The following is a 10,214-nucleotide window of genomic DNA, read 5'->3' on the forward strand; positions in this document are numbered from 1 at the left end:
ATGCGAATGAATAAACGTATTATCAAACGTATATATTTTCTGAAATGATGTGTTATTTGAATTAACTTACATTTATCTGGGACTATCTCAGGATTTCGAAACGTGGTTCAATGGACTGATCTAATATTGCCAGTTATACCGTTATTTGAAGGTACTTATTGTTAACTTGCATTGCGTTCGTCATCTATAAGGCGGATTAGGCAAGGACTGGCAGGCTTGGGGCATCAGACATGTTAACCACGTTAGCATGGCGTCAAGGCGGGCTGTCACTATAAAGCCTATCGTTAAGACAAGCACCAGCAACCACACACACACGCACGTCAATATGTCTAATATCACTCCATCCACCCGCTCGTATTTTTTTCAGTATTTACGCAAGACTAAATGTAACAACAAGTAGCCTGGAAAATATGTAAGGTCAAGAGGAGGTCAATAAGTTGAGTAAGTCGCCTTGGAAATCTTAAATCAAATGTAAAAATCGCTATGCTGTCCGTAACGAAGACATTATGCAAAACAATGAAATTCCGTTTGGACAAGAATTCTTTTGGGGTCGTTGGTAAACTGTGATTATTCGTTGTCAGATGAACTTGGTTTCAGTCGTTTTTGAATCGTTGACATCACACTGTTAGGTTTCTTCGCTGGTCTCCGCCGGACAGGCGGTTCGTTGTGTGCCTGGTCATCAGAACTGGATGCCACGTGATGATCAGATTCTGATGACGAAGACGTCAGAAAACCCCAGCGATTCCTACGCTTTGGGACTTCTTTAGTGGCCGGTTTGCAATCTCTCACAGGTCGTGATGTGTCAATATCAGAGGAAGAAGAGGAGGCCTCCCTGAGGTCATATTCTCCATCAGAGGAAGAAAGTGAGAGGAGCGAGGCGAAGAATCGTATCACCTTATTCCTTCGTTTTCTTCTCTTGGGCACACTGGCATTCTCACTATCGTCTGAAAGCTCCTTTTCACTGTCTGCGTCCGAATCACTACCGTACACTGCTTTTTGCTTGGTCCGTTCACTCATGTCCCTTTCCACATCGTCACAAACGTCCTCCTTTCCGATGTCCGAGGAGTCTTTGAGACCCTCCGGCACCGGAAGTTCACCAGCTATTGGTGTGTATCCACATGCTCCCAGGAGCTCCTCCTCTTGGTTCTTTGTTGCCTCGTCTTCCGGATTTTCGTCAGGTGGTTCTTTGTTTTTAAGCTGAAACAGTCGCGTAGGTTAGGTCAGAATAGACCCAGCAATATTTCGCAAGACATAAGACTGTTTTCGACATAAGACTAAGACATTCTTAGTTATGGCTAGGGATATTTTAATTAAAAGTCCTCAAAGGCCTTATTGACATTTGTAGTGAATGAGTGAGTTTAATTTTACGCCGCACTAATGAATATTCCAGCTGTATAGCGGCGGTCTGTACATAATGGAGTCTGGACCAGACTATCCAGTGATCAATAGTATCGATCGACGTAATTGGGATACGATGACATGTTTAAACCAAGTCAGCGAGCCTGACCATCCGATCCCGTTAGTTGCCTCTTACGACAAGTATGGGCTGCTGAAGATCAATTCTAACCCAGATCTTTACGGATCTTCATATTTGTAGAACATGTTCAAACATTCTTCATAATGCTTTTGCGTACACACCTACATTGTCCAGGGACAGTTGCATTAGTCTTTTCCCCGCAGAATATTTCCGGGTTTAAAACCATTTACCCTCTGCGTGGTATTGGTAACAGAATTTCCTAAGGGTGCCAGTCACCTATACTTGCGGTCTTAAAAGATCGGTTGGGTACAATCGCATATGGCTACACGTCATCAGATCACAGTGCTTAGATTGGTCCTCATCATGCCAATCACAAACGTGTCTGATCGAGTTTCTATACAGGCCGAAGTAACATCAGCTGGAATATTGCTGAGTGCGGCGTTAAGTAACAACCAAACCTACATGCATGACCAATCTCACAAACGAACCTCGTTCTGATTCTCAAAGTCCTGCATTTTCTTGTAGACATCTACCAACTTGGAGAGTTTGAAGTCCACCGGAAACGCGTCAGCGCCCTCTGAGGTGGCGTCCAACATGTGCCGACATTCTGGACAATTAACCGGTCTGTGGTGACCAGTGACAACGTCTTTCTGAGACTGCTGACCGATAAAGGCTTGTAGACAGTTTCTGCAGTAGGAATGGCCACACGGTAACCTCAACGGCCTTTGAAAAAGCTCCATGCATATTGGACAGGTCAATTCACCCTTCAGATCTGTGGCCATTGTGACAGAGACCTGGTGGAGACTCCTGAAAATCATTACAAGAATCACATAATTCAACTTTATTTGTTAAAATATATTTTAGTAAAATATTATTGTTGATTCTTTGTGATTGAAAACGTGGGTTCGCTGAAGGGAAGCTTTCTCTTTTCCTATTTAATTATATATACCGGTATACGGTCAGTCGTAAAATGGTTTCGAACAGCATTTAAGATGTGTTTAAAATTGTGAGTTAACAGGATTCAGCATAATAAAAAGAAACATTAATTTCGGTCATGACAGCAAACTATCCCTTGGTGTGTGTGTGTTTCGTTTGTTTTTTTTTTTTTGTTATTGTAATAATTTTCATAATTGTAATGCTTACAAACATACATTGACAAAATAAACTTTAAGTTGTATTATATTTTTATAAAGGAAATAGTCGGGATCGCTGGGTATATGAAACGTTTTTTACAATACTCCAATATTTGAGCGCTTCTCACTCACTGAAGGCCTGTGCATAAATCATAATCTATACCATATGTTTTTATTAGCGACATGTAGATGTCCAGTAGTGAAAACAATTTTCTATTGTCATTATACATTCCGAACATGTGGTTAATGGTTTTTCACCTAATCCCTGGACTACATTTCCAGTGACAAGCCAAATTGTGGTTGTCTTGACATCAATATGGCTTTAAACTGGAAAACGACTGGGTGAAGATATTTTGAACCTCGGTATCGAAGATTTGCCAATCAGGACATTAGCGTATTCAAAGTTGACCATCTGTTGTTGAGGGATATGCTGACTGGACATGTAAGTTTGAGATTATCATAAACGTGGTGCCCTTATTATCATTGAGCTCTGACATTAACTATTACAAATTAGTATTGAGGTGCATGTATAGAGAGTGAGAGAGGATTTACGCCGCTTCTAGCAATATTCCAGCAACATCACGAGACGGGCTTCAAACATTGTACCCATGTGGAGAACCCGGGTCGTAGGCGTGACGAGCGAACATATTAACCACTATGCTACTCCACCACCCAAGGGGATCGTATATTAAATAATATTAAATATTAGGGGCGGTGGGGTAGCATAGTGGTTAAAGCGTTCGCTCGTTACGCCGAAGACCTGGGTTCGAATCCCCACATGGGTACAATGTGTGAAGCCATTTCTGGTGTCCCCCGCCGTGATATTGCTGGAATATTGCTAAAAGCGGCGTAAAACTATACTCAATCACTCATTAAATATTATCGCTGGCCTTAGTTTGAGAGATGGCACGATGACAACATGGTATACGTCGTGGCCGAGTGGTTAAGGCGATAGACTAGAAATCTGTTGGGATCTTCCTGCGCAGGTTAGAATACTGTCGGGAAAAGTCCAGTAACCCTATCGTAAGCCGTGAAAGTAGTGACATTACGAACACTCTGAAAAACGAAGCAGTTGGAACGACCCAGTCTCCTGTAAAATTATTCTAACATGCGTGTAACTCAAGCAAAATATTTTTAGGAGAGTCACACTTCTTGTGGCCTGCTCGCATAAACCAAGGATTTTTTAGCTGTTTACTGTTCCACTGGATCAGGGTCAAGGTCGGACTCAGAACTTGTAAAGTGTATTCAAAACCATTGAGTAATGTAGATATTTATAGACGAAGAGTTGTAATGACCTGGGGGTTAGTACGAAGTCCCCAACTGTGTGTTCGACGTCTGTGAGTAGTGTGAGTAGGGGCATCTGTTATGCTGTTACGCACTATATACAGTGGTGTGACGATTCATCGATACCATCCATCCATCCATTCGCCGCCGATACAGTGAATCGATACAATGTTTTGCATTGTCGTATATCCCGATGCGATACTTCAAATGGGCAACGATACATCGATGTTTAACTTTGAACACTGCCGAATCGCGATATCTGTCAAAAAAAAAACTCACTTTTGATCGATGATTATAATATTTGCTTACTTATTTTCCCTTCATAAGTAAACGTTTTCTCGGAAATTCTTGCGTCAAGAACTGTGTCCGACATAGCGCTCACGTGTTATTATCATTCACAAAGTCCGTGTATAAACTTAATTATTACCCACGAGGTCAACGTATGGGTAGTTGCATACTAATCTCGTACGTCACACGAGTGTCGTATCGCGTTGACCTGTGTCGTAACGACTTGACCTGAGATTCTAACGATTTGATTGGATAACCGATGACCTCTCAATCAGGTCACATTCTGACGTAACTATTTTTTCATTCATAACGAACACGTGAATTCATTCATTCTACAACTTAAATGCATTGTGGGAATGTAAACATTGCGAACGTTGCCGTGTCGCTGTTTAATTGTGAGTCGAACTGAGACATTATATCCGTCGAAAACATGCGTTTAGTGTTTCCACCAGTCGATGTTAGCCGAATGAAGCAACTGGAAACCCAGAAACGAGGTGCTACGGAGTAATTTACTGTAGGAAGCTGTACGAGGCGATGACAACTGACATGCATCGTGACGTCGGTTACCATGGCAGTGACGTCATTACAGTGTGACGTCATGCAAGTCATTGTACTACAGTACAAATGGGTTACTGAAGACCAACCTCTTTATGAGGGTCCGGTTTCGGGATGAAGTGAATATGGGAAACGTAACAAAACTACGCTAGTTTTGACCAATTTAATGCATATATAAGACGTGGGTAATAAATAAAATACTACACGAGGTCTCATTACATACGAATTATAAGAAACTCGTGACCTTCCTGCATAACTTCGCTCGGTCAGCTAATACCACAGGAAGGACAATCATTTTCGTATAATTCGTTATGCACATGATACACGTATTAGTATTCATTTCATTATCTGTCGTTTCCGAATGAACATTGAAAAACGCTAGCGGAATTTGACGAAATACAATTTGATAATGGTTTTGTTTTGATATTCAAATGTTTTATTAGTTGGTGTTAGAATTAAATATTTTAGTATCGTGATACGTATCGTATCGTCACCCTTATATCGGGATTCGTATCGTATCGCAGCTTCAGTGCACGACACTTTGGCAATATATCGTCGTGACTAAAATTTTAGTATTGTGATGTAAGGCATTTAGAAGTTGTATGCCAATACAGATACAGTTCCAATGACACCCGTATATGTTAGGTATCCACAAACCAAAGTACAATCTTTACACGACGTTTCAGAGCTAATTCTTGCTCCTTCATTCACCTGAAAGAAGTTGTTATCCATAAAACGTATCATGTATTCAAATCCAGTGATTGACATCATGAACATCGAACTATTTAACCGCCTTGCACGACAAGCACAGGTTACTGGGGATCCATATCCTTACCCGACAGCGTATCTCAGAGATTAAATATGTCTTTTTAAATCCTATATGTACCTAATACATGTGATCCAATAATATACGAACTGTGTTCTAAGTGCAGAGGGGCGGTGGGGTAGCCTAGTGGGTAAAACGTTCGCTCGTCACGCCGAAGGCCCGGGTTCGATTCCCCACATGGGTAAAATGTGTGAAGCCCATTTCTGGTGTCCCCCGCCGTATTATTGCTGGAATATTGCTAAAAGCGGCGTAAAATCAAACTCACTCACTCTAAGTGCAGATATTGAGGCATCCTCAACTAAGAGACATGTTCATAATTTCATTTTTCTCACTTAATTAACATAGTACTGTACTTCAATTTAAATTACATTTGTGACGTCATTCCATTGTCTGCTCGCTCCATTACTTTTCAGGAATGGAGCGATTTGTACCAGTTTCAAATTAAAGCCTTCATTTTGTCATTTTGACATTTAATTTTGACAACAGAAATATTCCCAATACTTTGAATGTAATTTAAGTAGGGTAATATCCTCGTAACTCTCCATTCCTTCAAAATAGGTACCACTAACCAGTCGAAGATCTGAAAGTAACATCTCATAGGTCGCCGAATCAAAAACAAACTAATGCCCATATAAAGGTAGATGGGATGAAAACAGACCAGGCATAAAATATCATGTTACACCTAATGCAACGAATATTGGCCTGGAGATGGGATAGCCGTTCACGTGGACAAACTATCAACACCCATGTCGTTACTGTCCGAGACAATAACATGAAGTTTGTTCCATAATAATACCATAAATGACAAGGTACAGCCTGTTATTGTTTACGACATCAAACTCGCATGAATCACCGTCACCGAGCGTGCGTCATTTAGCTGTCATATTCAGCTTACCTACACGCTGTACTTACCGTGTCACGTGATCCACAGTCTCGTCGGTTCTCTCGATCTCAGGAGTCCACAACTTCCTCCGATCAATAATTCTCCATCCAACATACTACATGGCTACTGGGGATGTAAACTTCCTTGGCTATCGTGTTACAACATACAGGCATCGGCGTTTTAAGAACCGTAATTCTATCTCAGCAGACCAGTTGAATGTTTCGACAACCTACGCAGATCCGAGTACTCTCAGTAGCAGTTATCTCCCTTATCCTTTCATTTAACACTCAGATATGTGAATACTTAGTGGCAACATCGTGAAAGCTTTCGAGTAGGGTCAAAGGTTATCGGTGCATACAATGATCTAAATCGTGTTAAAACGAACGCGGAATCGGGCGAAATAGTTTTTCCGAATAAATTTCTAACAAGGCGAATAACTGATAAGATGGATTATTTCACGCATATTTTGAAAAAAACAAAACAATGTGAACTAACGATTATATGACCTTATGTCTAAGAAGTAAATGATATTCTTTACGGGTAAAAAACGAACTTCCATTGCATGAATTGATGTCTTTTGATCATGAAATGTATCTGGCTTTTTGTTACTCAAAACTGAAACATATCATTATGAAAGTAAAGCAGAATGGAACGTATTTTGTCCTTCAATACCAAGCCACTATCCGTTGCTTATCCCTGTGATAATTTAAAAATAGAATCGAAGTGAAATCCGAACTAGTCTCGTCAATCAACTTGTCAACTATATTCAATTCAAATGGAAAGTATATATATAAACCAAACTAAAAAACTGAAAAATACTCTCACAAAATAACTTCTGTGTGAATATCAATTCGTATCAAGAACAAAAATATCTTAAAACAAATAAGGCTGTTATTGACTATTAGATTACCGATAACATATTTTCATGTGTTAATCTAGCACTGATATTTTCAAAACAAAATATCAAATTATTTCATTGTCATATTTAAGGCGACGGCGTGTGAGTCTGCATAAGTGTTATGGAGACTTCCTGACAGTACACGTGAATACCTGGCGATAAAATACAATATTGAACATGTTAGGCCTCAGGGATAATTTTCAATGACAGACCTATCAGGGGCATGACGCTGTTGACCTGAAAAACCGGTTTAGTGCCCCGAGCCAAGTCCGGCAGTGCGACCATGGAGGTATTTAGTACCTGGTCATCGTCATATTATCCAGCGTGTCAATGTCCATTATGCTACATCGTAACGGATTGATATTTGAAGAACGCCTTAAGTAAGAGATGCATGACTTGGACTTAGATTTCAGACAAGCTCGAGCACAGGTATGGTGCTAACAAACATTTTTTATTTATTTTTTTATTTATTTATTTATTTTTTTAAAGGGTGGGGGATGTGTGTGTCATAATCGGGGTGCTGTTCCACAACTGTGACTGTCATGTCAGAACAATGTAATAAAACATGTGTTAAGACATGTGCTAAGATCGTTTTGTGGTACATGTCCCAAGGCGGATCTGGGATTCACACGTACGTTCACCGGATCCTGGCTCACCTACATCGATGTCACAATTAATGAATACCCGACCACGTGGCTCACCCCCCGACTGAATGTCACATTATTTTCATGTTAAAGTGCTAGATGTGACATTCAATCTGCCATGTCATAGATTAACTATTGTAGTATGAAAGAATGTTTTTAACAACTTTTGAGTAGTATATTTAAACAATGGCGAGAGTAATCTTGAACTGTTTCACTTCTGGTAACAATTTAAACAGTTGTTGTACCACCCGTATGTTGCCAAACTGCCTACAATCGCTTTTCATTTCGCAATCGTAAGAGTTTACTATTTATAATTGTAGCGCTAATATTGGTTTTTTTTTGCAAGTGGCCCGGTCTTCTCTTGACGCACACCCGGTGTTTGAAGTGGGAAAAGGCATACAATTCTGATACTTCAATGAAAATGCAGAATCCAGGAAGTTTTGTTTTTCATTTTGAGTCCTACAATCTACGCACAAATAATGTATATTAGCCCAGCGGATAAGTGATCAAATTGTGCACTTTGTGTTACAAGCATGAAACTTGGCATGATTGTAGCTTATACAATTCTAACTGAATAAAGATCGAGAGGCCTCGCAGATTTTTTATATTTTCCATAATTTTGGGGAAAAAGTGAAAAAATATAATTTTTTATACTATTTTCGTCATAACCTTTTACAAAATTCTCCAATTCTCATAAGTCATATATCAAATTGTAGGAAATCCATAGCTGGTCATTTTCCATCTATACATGTCTTTTTATCTTTAACAGTTAGGTCTACGGAAGTCAATTTATATCATGACTACCCGAAAATGCGAAAATTGGTGGCCATTTTTCAAAATGGCCGCCAATTTTCGCACACCATTTTGCAAAATGGCCGCCAAATGATCTAAAATATTTTTATCATTTCTTTGCAAATTCAATACGAGAAGCCTCACAGATTGTTGTAATTTTTTATATTTGGGGGGAAAAAGTGGGGAAAAAATTGAATTTTCCAAAAAATGTTCCTTTAACTCAATTTTAAATCCTCATAAATTATGTATCTAGAATATTGTGAGAACAGACGAAAGTTTATTTTAAGGAATATATCATTAGATTTACTTACATGTATAATATATGAGCTTGGTTGGCTATAGAACACCTATAAAAACATATCAAAATCAACACAACATCAATGTCAAAGTAGCTATCTCATCACTCTATGGAATGTGTAATTGTATCTAGCTTGACTGAATGAGAAAAGTGCATAGCACTTGAGAGATGCTTTAACGCACTTGGACGGTTTGAACATTTTATACACATGCATTTCAGCAATTCCCGGCAGCTCTTTCATGCCTTCGTGAGAGTTGTCCATAGTTACTAGTATGTTGGATAAAAGTTGATTCTGTTGGGGGAATGATTCTGTTGGGGGAATATTGTCCAGTGTTCTCCCCTTTGTGGCAAACAAATGTTTTCTTGCTCATTCACTTTCATGAGGTTGCTTGCACTGTCATACAGCAGTACAACAACTCTCTCATGCTGATTAATTTTGTGCATTAGGATTTCAAGTGGTGGACAAGCGAGGGAAATAAAGGTGCCTGTAAGTTCAGGAAAAGTATTCCATGTATTCCGCGAAGCCTTCTTTTTCAATTCCACCAAAAGATGACATACTGTCATGGCCTGTGAAGCTGTGAAACACTGAGAACGCTTGATGCAGCAATGGCCAACACAACCACATCTGTGTCAACAATACGGATGTAGAACTTCTTCCATGAAGACAAGATATACGCAGACGAGTCAAGGGATGGAAACCTGGATGAGTTTGTCAGACATGAAAATCAGTCTTGCTATCCAACTATATCTCATCAAGGTTCTCTACGTCCATGCGCAAAATCAGTTCTTCTCAATTGCTTTGAAGAAAATTTCACCACCAACTGACTCAACACCAAATGTTGACGTATCAATCCTTGATGGATCTGGAGTAATAAACATGCTAAAACCAGCAGCTCCAATAGCATTTGATGAATATGCTGATAATGTGTTCTTGAAGTACTTGCAGTCTCTTCTGGACACTAATCAGAGAGTGGATATTGTCTGGGACGAATACAAAACGGACAGCGTAAAAAATCCAGTGTAAGAACAAAAAGAGGAAGTGGAAAAAGACGACGAGTGGAAGCCAGTTCTGAGGAACTGGCAAGAATTCCCGAGGTGTGATACCAGCAAGAAATATCTTTTTGCTTTCCTTGTAC

General features: G+C 39.6%; 1 protein-coding gene across 2 annotated transcripts; it reads right to left on the reverse strand.

Annotated features, from left to right (window-relative positions):
• Positions 1-72: 72 nt before the first annotated feature.
• On the reverse strand, positions 73-6,718 carry LOC124291405 (RING finger protein PSH1-like). Of its 2 annotated transcripts, none has more exons than XM_046728390.1 (3): positions 6,459-6,718; positions 1,966-2,284; positions 73-1,197 (listed from the first exon to the last, which is right to left on the reverse strand). In XM_046728390.1, exons 2-3 carry the CDS (start codon positions 2,257-2,259, stop codon positions 568-570), a joined length of 924 nt encoding a protein of 307 aa, XP_046584346.1. In that variant the 5' UTR covers positions 2,260-2,284; positions 6,459-6,718; the 3' UTR covers positions 73-567. The 2 variants fall into 2 exon arrangements, with proteins under 2 accessions (XP_046584346.1, XP_046584345.1); XM_046728389.1 differs by having other exon boundaries at positions 6,476-6,717.
• Positions 6,719-10,214: the final 3,496 nt, after the last annotated feature.

This window comes from Haliotis rubra, unplaced genomic scaffold, assembly GCF_003918875.1.
Source record: "Haliotis rubra isolate DU_JTF1 unplaced genomic scaffold, ASM391887v1 Scf490, whole genome shotgun sequence".
Lineage (NCBI taxonomy): Eukaryota > Metazoa > Mollusca > Gastropoda > Lepetellida > Haliotidae > Haliotis > Haliotis rubra.